This window comes from Carcharhinus amblyrhynchos, chromosome 26 (genome assembly GCF_965287045.1).
Source record: "Carcharhinus amblyrhynchos chromosome 26, sCarAmb.v2.hapA, whole genome shotgun sequence".
NCBI classification, from domain to species: domain Eukaryota; kingdom Metazoa; phylum Chordata; class Chondrichthyes; order Carcharhiniformes; family Carcharhinidae; genus Carcharhinus; species Carcharhinus amblyrhynchos.
In genome coordinates, this window is record NC_137349.1 from 40,494,754 (window position 1) to 40,517,432 (window position 22,679).

At 42.0% G+C, this 22,679-nt stretch overlaps 1 protein-coding gene across 9 annotated transcripts in view; it reads right to left on the minus strand.

The window, feature by feature from the left end:
* Positions 1-22,679, minus strand: part of eps15l1a (epidermal growth factor receptor pathway substrate 15-like 1a) — a 380,478-nt gene that overhangs the window by 253,321 nt on the left and 104,478 nt on the right. For 8 of the 9 annotated variants that reach the window (XM_080212650.1, XM_080212643.1, XM_080212642.1 and 5 more), the window contains exons 4-10: positions 21,455-21,502; positions 21,276-21,371; positions 17,526-17,591; positions 14,011-14,136; positions 10,817-10,876; positions 7,181-7,411; positions 2,381-2,535 (exon numbers count right to left, since the gene is read on the minus strand). In XM_080212650.1, coding sequence (XP_080068776.1) covers positions 2,381-2,535; positions 7,181-7,411; positions 10,817-10,876; positions 14,011-14,136; positions 17,526-17,591; positions 21,276-21,371; positions 21,455-21,502 — 782 coding nt within the window. The remainder of the gene's footprint in view (positions 1-2,380; positions 2,536-7,180; positions 7,412-10,816; positions 10,877-14,010; positions 14,137-17,525; positions 17,592-21,275; positions 21,372-21,454; positions 21,503-22,679) is intronic. The other variant, XM_080212644.1, reaches the window with a different exon arrangement.

Here is a 22,679-nt window from a genome sequence, read left to right on the forward strand (position 1 = left end):
TAATAAAACAAAACCATTAAAGGAAAGTACGTGTTGACACAGCAGGAATGTAATTTAGTGAAGAGGTAAACAATCCAGTCACAGATGCAGTAAAGAGCATACAGCAGGTGACTTCAGACAAGGTGAAGAAACCATCTGGAAGTGGCTCTCAGTTTCAGCTGCATTGCTTGGATTAATATCTCCCCTCAAGAGGAGGTAAAAAAACTGAAGATTTGCTGTTGAGCTGCTGACAATTATCTGCTGACAATTGACGGATCAGGCAGGCACAGGTCAGAAGGGCCTGTTAGATATTAAAAATCTATGAAACTGACTCACACCCACTGGCTTTTTGTTTGAAAAAACCCATCATACAAGATAACACTAGCACCTGCACTTATTCAGTGCATTTCTTTTTAACAAGCTTTGTTTTCAGATTAATTTCAGCTTAAGAAGTTGCAATTGATCCAAGTATGCTCTGTTCCCTCGATAACAATCGGCATTCTGATGTCATCACTGAACTAGTTTGTACAGTCAATGAAGGACACTTCATTAAAACAATGTTATAGCTCAAATGAGTAATGAAGATTGTTTTATTACCTTCACACACGCAAAAATTTAATGGGTGATCTAATTCAGCTGTTTAAGATGGTTAAAGTAGTTGATAAGGTAAATAGAAACTATTTCCTCTGATGAAGATAATTGCGGGGTGAGATAGAATTTCAAAAGGATACAGACAAGGTGATGGAGCGGGCAGATAGATGACAGATGAACTTCAATGCAGAAAAGCATTTCGGTAGGAAAAACACGGACAGATAACACATTATAAAGGTTACAATTCAGGAGCAGAGGAACCTGGGTATATTTTTGCCTAGATCATTGAAGGTGACAGGGTAGATGGAGAGGGCAGTTATTAAAGCATATAATATTTTGGGCATTATTAATTGGGGCATAGAGAACAAGAACAAGAAGGATATGCTGAACTTTTACAAGACACTAGTTAGACCTCATCTGGAATACTGCATACAGATCAGAGCGCCATACTATAGGAAGGATGTGAACCCATTGGAGACAGTGCAGAAAAGGTTTGCAAGAATGGTTCCAGGAATGAGAAACTTCAGTTATAAAGATAGATTGGAACTGTTTTCCTTGGAGAAGGCAGCCAAGAGGAGGTTTAAAAGAGATGCTCAAAATCATGAGGAGACTGGACAGAATAGATGGGCAGAAACTATTCCAACTCTTAAATGATCCAGAATAAGAGGTCACAGATTTAAAGCAATATGCAAAAGAAACAAATGTGATGTAGAAAAGAACTTTTCCACACCGCGAGTGTTTGGGCTCTGGAGTGCTCTGCATGGAAGTGTGGTGGAGGCAGATTCAACTGAGGCATTCAAGAGGACATTAGGTGAGTACTTGAATAGAAACAACGTACAGAGGTCCAGGAAAAAGGTAGAAGGATGGCATTAGGTCAAGATGCTCATTTGGAGAACCAGTGTGGATACAGTGGGCCAAATGGCCTCCACCTGAGCCGTAACAATTCTGTGAAAATGTGTTAATCTAACTAAATGGTAGAAAAGGTTTGAGGAGCTGATTAACTTCTGATTCATTCTACTGATATAATATAGGGTGTTATCACTGATTACAAAGTCACTAACCTGAAGGTAATTTATCTTTTGTTGGAACATGGGTTTAAATCCTGGGAGAGCAATTTGTAAGTGTCACTTATCCACCTGTACACAACTAACCATTTAGAGTCATAGAGGTTTACAGCATGGAAACAGGCTCTTCAGCCCAACATGTCCATGCCGCCTTTTTTTTAAATCCCTAAGCTAGTCCCAATTGCCTGCATTTGGCCATATCCCTCTATACCCATCTTACCCATGTAAATGTCTAAATGCTTTTTAAAAGACAAAATTGTACCTGCCTCTACTACTACCTCTGGCAGCTTGTTCCAGACACTCACCACCTGCTGTGTGAAAAAATTTCCCCACTTCTGGCTCGGAAATTGCAAACATGCTGCCCTGCATGTTCAGCTCTCTTATGTTATCACTCAACTCACAGAAGGCACTTCGTACTGACATTCCAAAATAATTGACAGCCTCATGACATTAGCACATTAACACAATGGTCTCAGTTCGACATATTTTGCAACCATCGCCAAGGCCACAGATCAGAAGATTACTGAAATCTGATGAATTAAGATTGGATTATTTTGCTTTAACCAGTACGCTATGAGTACAAGATAGATGTTAGGAGGCGACAGCACTGAAAGAAGACAAGAATGACTTCAGTTTTGTTGGAAAATAGCCTGACATCATTTACGAGTGAAGATATCCCAAATACTGACTATTCTTTCACAATCTATTAGCTGAAATACTCGGCATGCAAATTCTACAACTCTTACCATATATGAGCCAAGAGGTTCTGATGAAGTGCAGATTGCATGAAGATATCTTTGACTTCCAAGCCACTGACATACCCATCCATATCCAAGTCTATTTTGAGGAAGATGTCATCATACCGCATCTTGTCATTAGATGGCACAACCCAGTTTACTGGCTGCAACAAACAAGATTTTTCCAGGTGACTGCAATTGCAATATCAGTACATTAAAGTAACATGGTATAAAGGATCACAAGTCCATCAGAGCCTGGAGAACAGCACTAACTTTATTCATTAACTGAACCAAATGCAGCGTGAAATAAAGGAGTCTTGCTACAATTGACCAGGACTTTGGTGAACATAGAACCCTACAGTGCAGAAAGAGGCCCTTTGGCCCATCGAGTCTGCACCAAACACAATCCCACCCAGGCCCTACCCCCATATCCCTACATATTACACCCACTAATCCCTCTAACCTAAGCATCTCTAGATACTAAGGGGCAATTTCTTAGCATGGCCAATCAACCTAACCCATACATGTTTGAAACACATCTGGAATGCTATGTACAGCTTTGGTCTTCATGTTTAAGGACGGATTACCATTTATATAGATGATCTGGAGGAGGGAACCGAGTGTATGGTGTCGAAATTTGCTGATGACACCAAGATTGGTGGAACGGCAAATTGTGCGGAGGGTGTGGAGAGTCTACAGAAGGATCTAGATAGGCTGGGCAAATAGGCCAGGAACTGGCAAATGGAATTTAATGTTGGCAAGTGCGAGGTGGTCCACTTTGGTAGGAATAATGGTAGGAAGGATTATTACTTACGTGGCGAAAAACTGCAGCAGGCGACGGTGCAGAGGGACCTCGGGGTCCTTGTGCATGAGTCGCAAAAACCCAGCTTGCAGGTGCAGCAGGTGGTCAGGAAGGCGAATGGGATGCTGGCCTTCATAGCGAGGGGGATTGAATATAAAAGTAGGGAGGTCTTGCTGCGGCTGTATAGGGCATTGGTGAGGCCGCAGCTGGAGTACTGTGTGCAGTTTTGGGCGCTGTACTTACGCAAGGATATTTTGGCCTTGGAGGGAGTGCAGAGGAGGTTTACTAGGCTGATACCGGAGTTGAGGGGGTTGAGCTATGAGGAGAGGCTGAATAAACTGGGCTTGTACTCGTTAGAGTTTAGAATAATGAGGGGAGATCTCATTGAGACGTATATGATGATGAATGGGATGGATAGGATAGAGGTGGAGAGACTCTTCCCGCTCAGAAAGGATAGTAGGACTAGGGGGCACAGCCTCAAGATAAAGGGGAGGCAGTTTAGAACGGAGTTGAGGAGAAACTTCTTCACTCAAAGGGTGGTGAATCTCTGGAATTCTCTGCCCGTTGAAGTGGTGGAGGCTACCTCGCTAAATATTTTTAAGACGCGGGTTGATGGAGGGTTTGATAAGAGAGGGGATTAAGGGTTATGGGGAGAGGGCGGGAATGTGGAACTGAGCCACGACAGATCAGCCATGATCTTATTGAATGGCGGGGCAGGCTCGAAGGGCTAGATGGCCTACTCCTGCTCCTATTTCTTATGTTCTTATGTTATGTACTTGTATTGGAGGGTGCACAGCAATGAATCAAGTTGTCCTATGTTGAGAGGCTGAGCAAATTGGGAAAGTACTGAGAGTGTGCTGAACTGTCAGAGGATTGAGATTTCAAATGAGATGCTAAAATAAGATCTTCTCAGGTGGATATAAAAGATCCCAAAGCATATTATCACCAGGAAGTTATCCCTGATGTCCTAGCCAATATTTTCACCCTCAATCAACATCACAAGAAGTAGATTATCTAGCCATTTTCACACTGTTTGTGGCATCTTGTTATATGCAAATTGCCTGCTGCACTTCCTACATCACAACAGTGACTAGTTACTATGCTTCAAAAGTATTTTACTGGCTGTAAAGTGTTTGCTGGTGTGAAAGGGACTGCAGAAATGCATATATTTATCAAAACTTGTGCAATGCATATGTATGCGAGCAAGAACTTTCTACACAACGAGTAGCAATGATCTGAAACTCACTGTCTACGAGGATAGTGTAATCAAAAACAATAAATGATTTCAAAAGGAAATTGGATGGGCTCTTGAGGGAAATAAACTTGCAGGACCAAAGGGGCAGAACACAGGAATGCGGCCATCTAGGTTGATCTACAAGAGAATCAGCAAAGACTCAATAGGCCGAATGGTTTCCTTGTGCTGTACTGGTTCTGTGACAGCTAAAAGCACAGCGGGAAATAGCGGAGCAATTAAAATCAATTCTGAATTGGAGAACTGCTGACAATCTGAGGCTAGAGAAGATTATAGAGCTAGAAAGGGTAGAGGATTTGGAAAGAAAAGTGACTACATTAACAATTGAGACACGCAGACTTCAGAACAATATTGGCAAAGTCTTGGAGACAAATTGCCATAAGGCCCTGTTAAGTACCTGTAGAAATAACAAAGTGATAACGAGAATCAATTTTGGAACAAATCAGTATTGAAAGCCATTGTATTGAGATCATAATTTTATATTTCTTTGAACAGCAAAAGGCAGCCAACCCATGTTGCTACCTTATTATAAATTCCAGTACAGAAGTCTAACTTCAATTCAGGTTTATAATTATTCCCAAGTGTACAACATTGACTCCTTACACTGTAGGAGTGATAATCCAATTATTACAACTGGTTTAGCAACTATCCACAGCCTCACTACAACTGGGCATTGGAGATTAAAGCGTATAAAAGGATGGAACAGGAGGAAGTCACTCAATTCAAATTTATTCAATTACAGACGATTAGAAATGTCCACCATCATAGTGTCTAAGCTTAGTCTTCTGACTGAGATGGACAACCACGGAGAAGTAAAACCTGTAAAAGAAATCTTTCACAGAGCCTTCCAACATATATTGTCAATATTCAAGCTTCAGATTCTACTGCTACTTTAACAAGAGCAGGCCTTGAAACACCGGACACACCCATCTATGTCTGATGTTAATGGGGTGTTAATATTGTTAAGACACAAGGGAAGGACAATGAAGTATTTACAACACTTAGAAAAAAATAGTGCTGGGACACTGGGCTGGTAGCTAAGGGGCAGACATTAAACACTGCATTTTGTGAATAAACAATCAAGAAAAGGGATGAAAACAAAATATTGCTGGAGAAAGCAGACATACTATCAAAGCTTTTCATTTTGCACGTATTCTGTACTACATAAATTGAACCAACAGTGAAGGGAAGAACAATTTATATTCATGAATACTGATGCTATAGTAAGTGGACTGAGGCGTTGCCATGGTAAATACAGCAGAGAATCTTTGTTTAGGGTCAACTCTGATTGGTCAAGGCTTGGCCATGGGGAACAAACCAGCCAATGGCTGTCCGCCAAGCTTTTGTTTAACTGGAAAAGGAGAAATGCATGGATGTGCACTTGCTGTCTGCAAGAGACAGGCGCTGTGTATGAATATATGTGGCATCCAGCATGCATAAGTGAGCCGCATTGCTAGCCATCTGATAATTTTACATTTTCTGAGCACCATCAGGATTGTTTAGCAAGTGCTGTCCAATTGTGGACACTAGTGTTTGTTACCAAGTTTTGAATTTTGCAAGCACCAACTGGCTGAATACGGTCAGTACTTTGCCTGTTGCAAACAGGTATGTAGGCCGTACGTCTCAACGACTGCAGACAGCACCAAACTGGTACCTTTGGTGATTCGCATAGTGCATCTCTTTTCCCAGCAATACTTAAGTTTTATGCTACTATTGGTAAAATTCTGTGGATGCTGAAGGTCTGAAATAAATATCAAAATGCTGGAAAAGCTCAGCAGTTCTGGCAACATCTGTGAAGAAAGAAATAGCGTTATCGTTTCAAGTCCAATCTGATTCTTCTTCAGAACTAACTTCAAGAAAAGGATGTGTGTCTAATTTCATACTTCACCATCTGGCTCAAGGTCCATTTATCATTTATCAATATAACATTGAGTCCTGTTTTTAAACAAATACATACGCAGTTCACTTAGAGTTATACCAGTCTTTTGGTTGGAAGTCCATTTTTATTAGCTACAACTGCTGGAGAGGGGTGACCCTATAATCACTGTTTTGAAGTTCATTGTTTTTAACCTGTAACCCTCTAGCTGTGTGCTCATATTCTATATAGAATAACTATTTCATTTTAACCTATATCCTCATGTTTGAGCATAAGGCGTAGGGTGCTTATTAACAGATTACTTGTCTTATTAAAAAGCACAGGAATTAACTATATTTGTGGGAGAGAGAGAGGTTTGACAGGAACACAATTTAACTGAAGTCACTAATCCATTGCTTTCCTCAGGTGCCTCTAACTGTGCCCAGAAAACTCTCACCATGTCTAAGAATGTGAAAATGATTAAAGGCCAGGGTTCTAATCTAAGCCTCACATAAAGAACATATTTCAATGCTACAAGGTATTTTTTAGTTCCATACAAAGGTCTCAAAAGAACTCAAAGGGCAAGATTGACCAAATGTTAACTACCAGTCGCATGTACACTAATTATAGCACTGCAGCAACAACTCAACCTTCAGGAGGAAGACAGCATGCATGTATAATACATAGGGAACCCAATGTGAAAGACTAGAGCAACAAGGATCAAGCATCCAACCAAATAAGATTCCAATTCTTAACTATGCTGTTGGGAGTGAAGAGACTGAATAAAGGGCAAAAAGGATAAGCAAATCACTGAGTTACTCTCGTATATTCTCTCATCAGAGACTGAGATGTGACAATGCAGATTATCTTAGCAAGATGTAGTGATTTCCATCTCATCACCTGTTTAATGTGCTTTGGAGAGATGCTGCCCGCACTATTTAAACTGTTAATACTGCCATGTGAAGGAGTAGATCGCAGGCTGTCTTTAGGTGGAGGGCTGGCAGGTAGTACTGGTACAGAACCAGCAAGTGCTGGACCTTGCTTCTTCCTTTTGGATGGTGGCAGAAGCGCAGGTGGCAGAACAGAGGGAACTGGCTCCTTTTCCAAAGCTCTGTAAACAAGATGCATCGCCTGCAAATAAAACAGTAAAGAAGTTAGTCACTCTGTGTGCACATTTCAGCAGCAGAGGTAGCTCCACTTGTGTAATTTGAATGCTCCTTTTAATTATTCCTAATAGTCTCTGTATCTGTAATTACAAGAGATCAGTTAGTAACCTTTTTTTAAAATCAAACTGAAGGCAAAGAAAGTCACATTGGGAAATTAAACTCTTTGGCTCCCAGAATAGAGAGCTCTAGAATCAAGCAGAGCCTGAGTAAAGATTTCCCAATGTCATCTGACAATCTGGCTATATCCCAACTTTAAGAACAACAAATCCATCTCCCACACCAGCCCCATATCCTTTCAAAATGGAACAGTTCAATGCCAAGTAATACTACATAATAGGAACTTAAACTATCACCAATAAAATAAACTCTCATTTCCTTGCCAATGCCCCTCCAAATCATTCTTCCTCTCTACTTCCCTCTGCCCCTATCACTTCTTCTAATCACATCTCTCCTGTGTATTCAGGCTACCCTCTGGCTTGCCTTAGCTTCAGGCTTTTAGATCCCCACCTCAATGAATTTCAAGTTTGATATAATGCTGAAGTCTTTTTCTGTTGTCTTCACCTCTATATTCAATTCTTTAGTCATGGATCCTCCTCCTGCACAGTGGACCATTTTATCCATCTCCAATATTCTCCCTCACTCTACCTGCTTCTCAAGATCCACAAACAAGACCCCCTAGTAGATCCTTTGTTTCAGCCTTTTCCTGCCCTCCTGAACTGATTTCTTCCCATCACCCTTATGTGTTCTCTCCTTGTCCAGTCTCTTTCCACCTATATCCAAAACTGTTCCAATATGTGTCACTTCAACAATTTTCAATTTCCTGATGCTAACCATTGCCTCTTCACCACGAATATCCAATCATTCTACAGCTCCTTCTTCCGCTAGGGCAATCTTAGGACTAGGGTGTGGAGAGTCTGCAGAAGGATCTAGATAGGCTGGGCGAACGGGCCAGGAAATGGCAAATGGAGTTTAATGTTGGCAAGTGTGAGGTGGTCCACTTTGGTAGGAAGAATGGTAGGAAGGACTATTACTTACGTGGCGAAAAACTGCAGCAGGCGACGGTGCAGAGGGACCTCGGGGTCCTTGTGCATGAGTCGCAAAAACCCAGCTTGCAGGTGCAGCAGGTGGTCAGGAAGGCGAATGGGATGCTGGCCTTCATAGCGAGGGGGATTGAATATAAAAGTAGGGAGGTCTTGCTGCAGCTGTATAGGGCATTGGTGAGGCCGCAGCTGGAGTACTGTGTGCAGTTTTGGGCGCCGCACCTGCGCAAGGATATTTTGGCCCTGGAGGGAGTGCAGAGGAGGTTTACTAGGCTGATACCGGAGTTGAGGGGATTGAGCTATGAGGAGAGGCTGAATAAACTAGGCTTGTACTCGTTAGAGTTTAGAAGAATGAGGGGAGATCTCATTGAGACGTATAAGATGATGAATGGGATGGATAGGATAGAGGTGGAGAGACTCTTCCCGCTCAAAAAAGACAGTAGGACTAGGGGGCACAGCCTCAAGATAAAGGGGAGGCGGTTTAGAACGGAGTTGAGGAGGAACTTCTTCACTCAAAGGGTGGTGAATCTCTGGAATTCTCTGCCCGTTGAAGTGGTGGAGGCTGCCTCGCTAAATATTTTTAAGAAGCGGGTTGATGGGTTCTTGATAAGAGAGGGGATTAAGGGTTATGGGGAGAGGGCGGGAAAGTGGAACTGAGCCACAACAGATCAGCCATGATCTTATTGAATGGCGGGGCAGGCTCAAAGGGCTAGATGGCCTACTCCTGCTCCTATTTCTTATGTTCTTATGTTCTTATATACAAAGGTCCAACTTATCTCCATTCACCAGCACCATCTCACATTAAACAACTTCTCCTTTAATTCTATTCATTTCTTCCGAACAAAAAGATGTTTCGATAGACACCTACATAGACCTCCTTTTTGTGAGATACTTAGAACATTGCTTATTCCAGGCTGACTTGGGTTCCCTCCTTTAACTCCAACACACTAATGACTATATCAGTCAATTCCAGATCTTACATGTGATAGATTAATCTTCAAAACATTTACCTTATCCAGTCTCCCTCAAAACACAGGTGATCAGGAGATCCTTCCTGAGCAACTGTATTCCTTTTCTGCATGTCTGGCTCCATCCTCAACAACATTCCACAAAGTGCAACATTCTAATCATACTATGAGATTCCCCAAGCTTTAGGGAAAACCAAGATCAACACTAAACGTAGATCATTCTGGTACTAACAGAAAGGCATGCATTCTAATAGGTTTCAGATGCATGTACTAACATTATGCAAGTCAACCACACCCTCAGGTATCTAACAGCACCAACAAATTAGGGAATGTAGAGACAATAGTAATTGGAGTAAATGGGAGATGGTGGGGGAAGGAAGACTGTCAAAGAGTGGGCTCCAAGGAAAAGAGATGGGAGTCACAGAGTAAAGAAGGGCAGAGCGCCCAGGAGGGTAGAGCAAATGTGGGAGAGAAGGTGATTTTAAATAAGTGTGTGGGGGCTGTGGTTACAATAAAAATGTGGGGAGCAAGGGGGCACTGTAAAATGAAGAGGAGAAAGAACAGCATGAAATTCCTTGGCTTCCCTCACAAATATACAATTCGCCAGAAAAATGAGGCCTTGTCCACTCTAGTGTATGTATCCTTAAAACACAGTGCTAACTCTTACTTATTACCAAGCTGCCTTTTCTGGAACTGAGAACTAACTTGATGTGTGCTGTCTCTCTTCAACTTTAATTATTGTTTGAGATTTTACGACATAAATTACAGATTAACCTTTATTTAAATGTTGTCTTTTTTTAAATCATTCGCTCCTAATCCAATTCATTTCTTTCATTTTCACTTTCTATGCCCTATTACGCATTTAATTCAATATTTTTACTGACACAACCTGTTTCTTCAAACTGATTGGTTAAGGAGGCACAGTCGCTGGTCAGATTTCCTGCAGAGAGTGCTGCACTTTTTGAATGGTTGGCTGACAGGAACTTCCAGTGAAAAAGTTGACAGAAGGTCTACAGGCAAGCCGAAATCCAAAAAGTGGCTAATGCCATTCGGTCGCCAGTAGGAGCAAATTCCAATCCACAACCTTTGACAATCCTGCACTGCCTCATCAATGAGTTGAAGGATCAGTGTAAATCAAGTGAACTTCCACAGTCCACTGATAGAGGCAAGTATGTGAGTAACCAGACAAAGGAGAAAAAATATGGCAAAAAAGTGCAGTGAATTATGTGTCTCTGTGAACAAATTTTCATTCAAATTGGTTCAGTTGTAATTCTCAAAATTCAGGTCTTGGATTTCAAACCAATATTTTGATCCTAGACACTCTCTGTGTCCTCATGTAACCAAAGGTAGTATAAGACTTACCACAGCAAACTCATCTCTGTCCAGGTGGCCATCCTTATCAACATCACTAAGGTCCCAAACCTAATGAGAATAAAAATTGAAACCAAGGAGTTAAACAGCCTCAGCCAAGAAACATAAGGGGGGGTTTGGTTAAGTGAATCAAAGACAGATGCGCACAGCCGAGATGTCAACTATTGATGAAAGCATTCAATCACAATTGAGAATTTCATGAATTCTTCTTTGTAATCCCCACTTTCAAACCTAGTATTAAACCCAGTCACAGGTAACAATCCAAGGGCATATTGAGCTGTGGTTCAATAGTGATACCCATGCATTTTGGAAATTTGTCATGTGGTTGCTCACACGTCATGGCTAAGCCTAGTGGAATGAATGCCAAAACATTAAACTCACTTGTAATGTTAGCCATTTGACATTACAAATACCTGTAGGAAGTTCTTCTGGAGAGGCATGCCCATTTTATCTCTCTGGTTCTTCAGTTAGGCAAGCTTCAGGAACACAGTGGACAATACTGAATTCAAGCCTGAAATATCTTTCATGCAGAATGGCTGACTGAACGGGTGAATTTATCATTTTGTCCAGTAAGATCAGGTTTATTTATATTATCAATGTTATTAGTCACTGAGAGATGATTTTGAGGAAAACAAGCAAAGCAGTTTTTAGGGCTGGTTTCACATGGCAGTTGGTTCGTAACTAGAAGTGATGTTTTTCATCCATTACAATTAGATATTTCAGCAAATCAGAAATTTAACTCAAGAATCAATTGTTCTTCATACCAATTTGAAAAATGACAGATATGGTAACAAGAAATATAAATGTTAGATACCAGTAGTTATTGGTTTAAATATATTTGAAGCATTATCTTTTCCTTCTTCTACTCTTCTCAGGATGACTTATAAGACTCTGATTTAATATTGGAATGGTCAAATTGCAGATAGACTGAGGTATTTTTGTGAGACTGTGTTTCTGGACTCTATTAGCTCACATTCCAGAGGTATGGCATATATAAGCATTTTCAGAAGGGAAGTCCCATCTTCCATTCATCTACAGAAGCGTTTGTGGTGTAAAATCACTGTGCCTCTTACATTGCGGAGGATGTCAAACTGTTTGCCTTCAATTTTGGAACTTCAGATCCTCTTTTTTTTCCCTTCAACCTGACTTCAAATTTTGTCTGTATGACCAGGGCCTCAGATTAATGCAGTCACACTTGTAAATACAAATCTCTTCCTTTAGTGAGCTTTAGTTCAAAAAGTATATGTGGTTTCCCCTAATGGGACTCGTTAAAAAGAGTAAAAATTCTACCAAAGATGGGCAGTCTAGGAACTATCTCTTGTTCAAGGAATCTATCTCATAGATGAGGGTAAGAAATTGAAATGGGATGGATGGAAGTGGCTTTATTCCACACAAATTTGATTTTATAAATCAATGTTATGACATACAGGCAGTACGCTTATGGTTAAAGTTAAAGATTAATGACCAAATACTTGCTCCCATTAGCTAAATATGTGCTTGCTCAATTTTGGTATATCTTCCTGTCAAGTTATATGTTTTTTTATTCATCCATACATGGATATGGGCGTCGTTGGCTGGCCAGCATTTATTGCCTATCCCTAGTTGCCCTTGAGAAGGTGGTGGTGAGCTGCCTCCTTGAATCGCTGCAGTCCACATGCTATGGGTTGACCCACAATGCTGCCAGGGAGGGAATTCCAGGATTTTGACCCAGCAACTGCGAAGGAATGGCGATATATTTCCAAGTCTGGATGGTGAGTGGCTTGGAGGGGAACTTACAGATGGTGGTGTTCACATGTATCTGCTGCCCTTGTCCTTCCAGATGAAAGTGGTCACAGGTCTAGAAGGTGCTGTCTAAGGATCTTTGATGAATTGCTGCAGTGCATCTTGTAGATAGTGCACACTGCTGCTACTGAGCGTCAGTGGTGGAGGGATTGAATGTTTGTAGATGTGGGGCTAATCACGCAGGCTGGATTATCCTGGATGGTGTCAAGCTTCTTGAGTGTTGTTGGAGCTGCACCCATCCAAGCAAATGGGGAACATTCCATCACGCTCCTGATTTGTGACTTGTAGATAGTGGTAGGCTTTGGGGAGTCAGGAGGTGAGTTATTTGCCTCAGTATACTGGCCTGCGGCCTACTCTTGTAGCCACCGTGTTTAGGTGGCGAGTCCAGTTGAGTTTCTGGTCAATGTTAACCCAAGGGTGTTGACAGTGGGGAATTCAGTGGTGCTTACACCACTGAGGGTCAAGGGGCGGTGGATAGAGTGTCTCTTATTGGTGATGGTCATTGCCTGGCATTTGTGTGGCGCAAATGTTACTTGCCACTTGTCAGCCCAAACCTGGATATTGTTCAGATCTCGTTGCATTTGAACATGGACTGCTTCAGTATCTGAGGAGTCATGAACAGTGCTGAACGTTATGCAATTATCAACGAACATCCCCACTTCAGACCTTATGATAGAGGGAAGGTCATTGATGAAGCAACTGAAGATTGTTGGGTCTAGGACACTACCCTGAGGGATTCCTGCAGAGATGTCCTGCAGCTGAGATGACTGACCCGCTGCAACAACAACCATCTTCCTATGTACCAGGTATGACTCCAACCAGCCAAGTATTGGCCCCCTGATGCTTAGCTCTTCAAGAACAAATCAATTTATTTGAAGCATGCAGACCATCAAAAAAAATCGAATAAATTGTTGCTTTGAACCATGATGAAAAGATTTAGCCTCTGCAATTCATAAGGTTTAGACAGATAAACTCCTTCTCTAAAGATACATATTATTCCAAAGTTTGTTAATTTCATTTTGGTTCTTCAGAAGTTAAGAGATTGAAATCCATCATTATCCCAACAGCTTCCATAATATTCCTTATTAGTGAGATTCCAAAAAGCCAGTCTTAGAGAGAGCGCTGAATAAAGAAATACTGAATTAGGTTCACTGCAGTGGATAAGGTCCTGAATGGGGAGTTGAACTACAGCTGTTTGATTTATATCCTGCTCTGCTGCTGTGTGCAATCCAATAACTGTACTGTTTCACTAACCTGCTCCAGTTTAAATAATTGGCCTTGGTATTTGAACAAAAAAATCTATCGAGCTAAGCTGCATTGCAAGTATTTTTGATTTAGCAGCCGAAACCTCAACATCAGTTTTGCGCTGAAATTAACCACGTGCTCAGATGTAACATGCTCACCCTTCCCAAGACATCCAAAGGGAGGTTTGAGTTTATCAACACAGGTTTGACCTTGTCACCCGAAAGCAGGCCATTTAGGGGACTCAAGCTTTCAAAAATTCCATCAAATTTGGCTCGCTCTTCAGGCTGTGGGAAGAGAGGCAAAAGTAGTTACTGTTTTCTATTAGAGATTCTGAAAAGGCAATGAAGCTGGTCTTGAAAACAACTTGTGTGAATATTCACCCCAGCATTAGACTTGAAAGTTCTGACCTGTCTCACAATTACAGTAGTTCTTAGCATGGATACACCACTGGTTTATTATGTTTTTGATCTTCTGTTCTTAGACATTTTGGTTGTTGCTTGATATTATTGTGAACACCTCCAGGACCTCTAGCACAGATATATATCAGCAACTTGCTATCCATGGCCTTTCACCAAAGTTCATAATTATCTAACTTTCCCTTCAAATGCAAAATTCAAAACGCATACCAATAGCCCACTCCCATCAATGGTCAATCCTGTTGCTTCTGATTCCACTCTAAGTTAATCAATCTCCTTCACAGCACAAGTCTACTACAAAAAACATTTATTTCTATCACACAGCAATGGTCAATTCTACATCCTCCGACAAGACATGCAAGACTGGTTTCTTTCTATTGTTTACTGTTTAAGATTGCCTCACACAGCCCTGCTTCCCATAAATAACCCTGGCCCCTGCAATTACTAAGTGGAACTCTCATATCTCTTCCTGAAGTTTCAAAATGTCTAAAAAAGTTTGTTTTTCTCATCCACGTCCAGTATTTCTTTTCCCCCAAAATTTCATCCATTATCAAGTCTATCTAAGTCTCAAATACGTTTCATACTTCCAGAGAGGGCATTAGGATTTTGTTATCTGATCCTTCTTTTACATTTGGCGTCCAACCTCTCTTATTTCCCTTACATTATCTTTCTCCTTACATTGTCATAACACAAGAACAAGTCTCACAACATCAGGTTAAAGTCCAATAGGTTTATTTGGTAGTAAACACCACTGGCTTTCAGAACGCTGTTCCTTCGTCAGGTGAGGGGGAGTTCTGATCACAAACAGGGCATATAAAGGCACACACAGTTTACAGAATACTGATTAGAATGCGAGTCTTCACAGCTAATCTGCTATTCAAGTCTTAAAGGTGCAGACAATGTGAGTGGAGATAGCATTAAGCATAGGTTAAAGAGATGTATATTGTCTCCAGACAGGACAGTAAGTGAGATGTTGCAAGTTCAGGCAAGTCATGGGGGTTACAGATAGTGTGACATGACCCAAGATCCCGGTTGAGGCCATCTTCATGTGTGCGGAACTTGGCTATCAGTCTCTGCTCAGTGACTCTGCGCTTTTGTATGTTGTGAAGGCCGTCTCGGAGAACGTTCACCCGAAGCTCAGACGCCGAATGCCCGTGACCACTGAAGTGTTCGCCAACAGGACAGGAATAGTCTTGCCTGGTGATTGTCAAGCGGTGTTCATTCATCCATTGTCGTAGCGTTTCACGTGAGAACATCATCCATCGCTGATGACACCAAGATTGGTGGAATGGCAAATTGTGCGGAGGGTGTGGAGAGTCTACAGAAGGATCTAGATAGGCTGGGCGAATGGGCCAGGAACTGGCAAATGGAATTTAATGTTGGCAAATGTGAGGTTGTCCACTTTGGTAGGAATAATGATAGGAAGGATTATTACTTACATGGCGAAAAATTGCAGCAGGCGACGGTGCAGAGGGACCTCGGGGTCCTTGTGCATGAGTCGCAAAAACCTAGCCTACAGGTGTAGCAGGTGGTCAGGAAAGCAAATGGGATGCTGGCCTTCATAGCAAGGGGGATTGAATATAAAAGTAGGGAGGTCTTGCTGCAGCTGTATAGGGCATTGGTGAGGCCGCAGCCGGAGTACTGTGTGCAGTTTTGGTCGCCGCACTTACGCAAGGATATTTTGGCCTTGGAGGGAGTGCAGAGGAGGTTTACTAGGCTGATACCGGAGTTGAGGGGGTTGAGCTATGAGGAGAGGCTGAATAAACTAGGCTTGTACTCGTTAGAGTTTAGAAGAATGAGGGGAGATCTCATTGAGACATATAAGATGATGAATGGGATGGATAGGATAGAGGTGGAGAGGCTCTTCCCGCTCAGAAAGGACAGTAGGACTAGAGGGCACAGCCTCAAGATAAAGGGGGGGCAGTTTAGAACGGAGTTGAGGAGGAACTTCTTCACTCAAAGGGTGGTGAATCTCTGGAATTCTCTGCCCGTTGAAGTGGTGGAGGCTGCCTCGCTAAATATTTTTAAGACGCAGGTTGATAGGTTTTTGATAGGCAAGGGGATTAAGGGTTATGGGGAGAGGGTGGGAATGTGGAACTGAGACACGACAGATCAGCCATGATCTTATTGAATGGCGGGGCAGGCTCGAAGGGCTAGATGGCCCACTCCTGCTCCTATTTCTTATGTTCTTAGGTACATGGCACATATTCTTGCAACTCGGCCAAAATTGTCTACCTGATACGCTGCAGGAAAGGACATCCCAAGGCATGGTACACTGGGGGGGACCACGCAGATGCTACGACAATGGATGAATGAACACCGCTCGACAATCACCAGGCAAGACTATTCCCTTCCTGCTGGGGAACACTTCAGCGGTCACGGGCATTCGGCTTCTGAGCTTTGGGTGAATGTTCTCCAAGGCGGCCTTCACGACATACAACAGCGCAGAGCCGCTGAGCAGAAACTGATAGCCTAGTTCCACACACGTGAGGATGGCCTCAACCGGGATCTTGGGTTCATGTCACACTATCTGTAACCCCCATAACTTGCCTGGGCTTGCAACATCTCACCTACTGTCCTGTCTGGAGACAATACACATCTCTTTAACCTATGCTTAATGCTATCTCCACTCACATTGTCTGCACCTTTAAGACTTGAATAGCAGATTAGCTATAAAGACTTGCATTCTAATCTGTATTCTGTAAACTGTGTGTGCCTTTATATGCCCTGTTTGTGATCAGAACTCCCCACTCACCTGACGAAGGAACAGCGTTCCAAAAGCTAGTGGCGTTTACTACCAAATAAATCTGTTGAACTTTAACCTGGTGTTGTGAGACTCCTTACTGTGTTTATCCCAGTAAAAATGCCGGCATCTCCACATCGTTACACAAGAAGACAGGAATATAAAAAAATGAGGATCCACATTAAGATTACATATTCCCAGGCCAAGTTGAACATACTTAGATCTAGAATAAACTCCCTTTACTCCCTCTAACTTTAAAAGAGAATCACCTATTGCATTATTGCAACATTGCTCCATTTCCTTTGTGAACTAAGGACAATGCCAAATTTAGTGACAATTCAGGGCAGCTTTGGAAGGTGAGCAGATTCTCACTCAAATTAAGATGATCCAAATAAATTGTTCATAAGGCAATGACAGCAGAGACTCTCAATTCATCCAATCTAGGCTAATTCAAACAGTTATCACAGATGAAATCTAACCATTTTGACTGTATGAAGTCAGCTATCCAACTCACCCTTACAGCCCAGTGTGTGTCCGAAGAAGGAGGAGGTGCTATCAGTGAGGGACTACTGCTGTCATGCTGCCAAAAGATAAAGCACAATTCATTAGTAATGAAGTACACACAAGCTCTGAATAATGAAGTCTTGGAATAAGTTACATCTACAAATATTTACATGTTCAAGGAAACCAGCTATAAAATGAGAACTGCAAATTGTATGTTGTTACATCAATTACTTTTAGTTAGGAAACAAACTGGGGTAAGTTCCCTGGGATACTACTAAATTACATTTGACCCAGTAAACTGATAAGCCTAGCAATAATTCAGGACAACTCTTATACCTAATGCACTACGACTGGTTCAACTACACCACACAACACCAGCAGACACCAGAGCTGATTCTACATAAGAAATAGGAGCAGGAGTAGGCCACCTAGCCCTTCGAGCCTGCCCCGCCATTCAATAAGATCATGGCTGATCTGAAGTGGCTCAGTTCCACTTTCCCGCTTTCTCCCCATAACCCTTAATTCCCTTGTCTGTCAAAAACCTATCTACCCGTGTCTTAAATATATTTAGCGAGGGAGCCTCCACCACGTCAACGGGCAGAGAATTCCAGAGATTCGCCACCCTTTGAGTGAAGAAGTTCCTCCTCAACTCCGTTCTAAACTGCGGTCCCCCCCCCCCCCCCCATCTTAAGGCTGTGGCCCTCCAGTCCTGCTGTCCTTTCTAAGCAGGAAGAATCTCTCTACCTTTACCCTATCCATCCCTTTCATTATCTTATACGTCTCTAATAAGATCCCCCCTCATCCTTCTAAACTCCAACGAGTACAGACCCAGTCTATTTAGTCTCTCTTCATAGTCTAACCCCCTCATCTCCGGTATCAGCCTAGTGAACCTCCTCTGCACTCCCTCCAAGGCCAAAATATCCTTGCGTAAGTGCAGCGACCAAAACTGCTCACAGTACTCCAGCTGCGGCCTCACCAGTGCCCTATACAGTTGCAGCAAGACCTCCCTGCTTTTATATTCTATCCCCCTCGCTATAAAGGCCAGCATCCCATTCGCCTTCTTGATTACCTGCCACACCTGCAGACTGGGTTTTTGCGACTCATGCACAAAGACCCCCAGGTCCCTCTGCACTGTCGCATGCTGCAGCTTTTCGCCCTTTAAATAGTAATCCCTCCTACTATTATTCCTGCCAAAGTGGATAACCTCACACTTGCTAACATTGTACTCCATGTCTCTCATGTCAAAGAGCACCAGCGCAACCCTGGTACATCCTCCTGCAGCACACAGCACCAACACAAGCACAGAGTATAAGTACATACCAGGACTGAACCTCTCATTTGGTGCATGCCACAATTAAATTTTCATATAACATTTCATAGAAATCATAGAAACCCTACAGAAAGAGTTCATTCGGCCCATTGAGTCTGTACTGACCACAATCCCACCCAGGCTCTACCTCCATATCCCTACATATTTTATTCACTAATCCCTCTAACCTACACATCTCAGATTTGTCTCAGCACAAGTCACGTGTTCAATTCTGGACTGTGCACTTAGTAAGGGTATCATAGACAGGGTTACTGAAACAGTCCCAAGAAAGAGAGACTTTAATTGTGTAAAGAATTATATGGAGAACCAGACAACAAAACCTTAAAGCAATTAACAGAAGAACCAGAAGCAACACAAACTAAGCTTTTTTTTTACACACAAGTTGTCGTGATCAGCAATGCGTGACCTGAATGGATTGGAAATTGATTGAATAACAACTTCTGAAGCTAATTGAAGGGAGAAAATTTGAATGGCTATGGGGAAAGAGGTTTGGGAGTGGGAATAGTTTGATAGCTCTTTTAAAGAGCTGGCACTGGCACAATGGGTCTCAGGGCCTCTATTTGTTTCACTCTATGACTGACTTTCCCCCTTTCGTATCCAACCAACTATTATACGCCATAACTAATCCTCCTGTGCCACACAGCACAGAAAGGAATTAAAACGAGACAAAACATATAAATTTGCATTGATTTAATGTTTCTCAAAATGGCAGCATGACCCAAAGCTTCACTGCCAGTGCATTACATTGAGTACCAACACAGATATAATGATGGAAATGCAGTAACCAATTTACATACAGCAGTGTCCCATAAACAGAAAAGAGATAATAGCCAGAGAATCTGATTTTGTGAGATTGGCTTAGGTAAAAACATTGCTTACGCCATTAAGAGAACTCCGCTGTTCTTCTTCAGACCAGGGGATGCTATCTTTATATTCAGCTGAAAGGACAGCTGGGGCTTTAGCTTAATGTCACAGTCAAAAGATGGTACCTCCAACAATTCAGCACTCCTTTAGTAATGCACTAAAGTGCCAGCTTGGATCATGGAGTGAGCTTTCCCACTCATCTTTTTGTACGACTTTCTCACTCACAGGTAAAGTTCTATCCTTGAGCCCAGGCTTAAAGTGCTACACTAATCCTCCTGTTGACAAAGCACCAGTACATTTCACAACTTATCCTAGGGACACCAGATTTTTTTAAATGGGGGAATTAAAAGACATGTGTAGGTAGGGCTCAGTGATGATTGACATGTTGGGTAAGCAATAGCAAGAGTCGAGGGGGAGGCAGGGCAGATACAGGTGAGAGGTCATGTGATGACATCTCCTAGGATACCTGGGCGGCATGGTGGCACAGTGTTAGCACTGCTGCCTCACAGTGTCAGGGACCTGGGTTTGATTCTTGCTTGGGTCATTATCTGTGTGGAATTTGCATGATCTCCCCACATCTGCATGGGTTTCTTCCAGGTGCTCCGATTCCCTCTAGCGGTCCAAAAGACGTGCTGGCTAAGTACATTGGCCGAGTAAATTCTCCCTCAGTGTACGCGAACAGACACCAGTATGTGGCAACTAGGGGATTTTCACAGTAACTCTTCATTGCAGTGTTAATGTAAGCCTCCTTGTGATACTAATAAATAAACTTTTGAAAAACCTCCAGCCAAAGTCGGTGACCCTATTCCATCGCCATTTAAAAGATGTCATCAGCAAAGAAGCCGTCAAAAGATAGTGACAATTCTTTGGAGGCATCACAGAGATATTGGGAGAGCAAAACAAGTGCACTGCATGCAATGCAATCCGATGTAATAGTTGTTTACAGGAAGGACAAAACTTCTCTCAGATTTTCTCTGTCAGGCAAAAAAGAGAAAAGGTGAAAATCAGGGATTTTGAACTTTAAGGAAATTGTCAGGACACTAGAATAATTTCATGACAAACCAGGATGGTCCCAGCAAAACCTGGTTTGGTTAACCAAACAGATCTTCAAGTAGCAGACAGCTCTTGTACACTGATCTTCCATACAAGAAAATGCCACCCTACTTTCACAGAATATTCATATTTAACACTCATACTATCGTTGAATCTCAAGGAACAACTAACCCAACGTGGTAATACCGCGTGTAAGTAAGCTTTTGCTCGAAGCAGCGACAAACAGTGCTCTATTCGACATATTTTCAATCATAAGCACTGGTCTTGACTACAAGCAGTTTCACTTGGCTAGTTTAGTAAAACGCAAGGAAACTAGCATGCTCATTAGAGTTTACGTTGAAAATCAACACGTGTGAAATCATGCAACTTTATGAAGGCAAGTCAGGTGAAAATACTGCTATGTTAAATGAAGTTAGGCAGTGAATTAACAACTGTGAGTTCTACTGCACACCTTTAATGACACCAGTCAACATACACTGATTTAGAATTTTGTTTAGAGGTTTAGACACTTACAAATTTGGGCGGTGGCAGTGTCACATTTAGACTGCTCAGGTTAACATCATGGCCATTCTGTGCACACGCTACCAGGCGTAAAGCCACATAAAAGCCCTAAAATGTAAAGAGAGGGTTAAGTATGAGAGGAATTAGTGAAAATCAACAGATTAGAATTAATAAAAGCATGACTCACATACCTGTTTATCCAGGTAACCTTTGCCTTCAGGGTCTGCCAAATCCCAAATCTGCATACAAGCACAAAGATTACATGAAGACCATACTCAGAGACCCTCCAGCACACCCACCAAACTCAGAGATAGGGATTTAATTGCACAAAGATTGGACACCTATTCTTCAATATGATACCAATTCATAAATGACTTAAAAGATCTTTAAAGGTATAGAACTGTTAAAGATGGAAAGAGTCTCCATGAATTTCTACTAAAATATTCTATACTGCCAACTTCAGCACAGTAAACAGTTAAATCAACATCACATTACTTGGGAATGGTATAGGTCCAGGCAAATTCAACACAGCAACAGAATAAATCCAGAAAAATAAACAAATATCAAGCGCTGTTCTAGCAGTACAGTATCATTTCTAGAAATATAAGCATCCAGTCTTTCAGAGCTACACTTGCAGAGATTGACAGCCTAGAACACACTTGTACAAGCTACAAACTGCAAAGCTACAATGGTCCACAGAAATTAATCTGAAAGCGAGGTGATGGCGTAGTGGTATTGTCAGTGGACTAGTAATCTAGAGATGCAGGGTAATGCTTTGGGGACTAAGGTTCAAATCCTACCCTTGCAGATGATGAAATGTGAATTCAGTAAAAATCCAAAAAGGACGAAACTACAGTCTATTGCGATCAGATTTCTATAAGTTGAGTTCTTTGGCAAGTTGAGATACCTTCTCTGGAATTGGTTTAGGGAAGGAAATCTTTCACCCTTTCCCGGTCTGGCCTACATGCGACTCCAGGTCCACAGCATTGTGTTGATTCTTAAATGCCCTCTGAAAAGGCACTCAGTTCAAGAGCAATTAGCGATGGGCAATAAATGCTTAGCCACTCGCATCCCATGAATGATGTTTTTAAAAATTGAAATCACAGAAGATTCGGATTTATTCCCATCTGCAGTGTTTGAGAACGTCTTACTTACTGCACTGTCTGGAGACAATACACATCTCTTTAACCTGCGCTTAATGCTCTTTCCACTCAAGTTGTCAGCATCTTTAAGACTTGAATAGCAGGTTAGTTGTAAAGACTCGCATTCTAATCAGTAATCTGTAAACTGTCTGAGCTGTTATATGCTCTGTCTGAGGCCAGAACTCTCCATTCACCTGACGAAGGGAGAAACCCCGAAAGCTTGTGAGTTTACTATCAAATAAATCGGTTGGACTTAAACCTGGTGTTGTCAGAC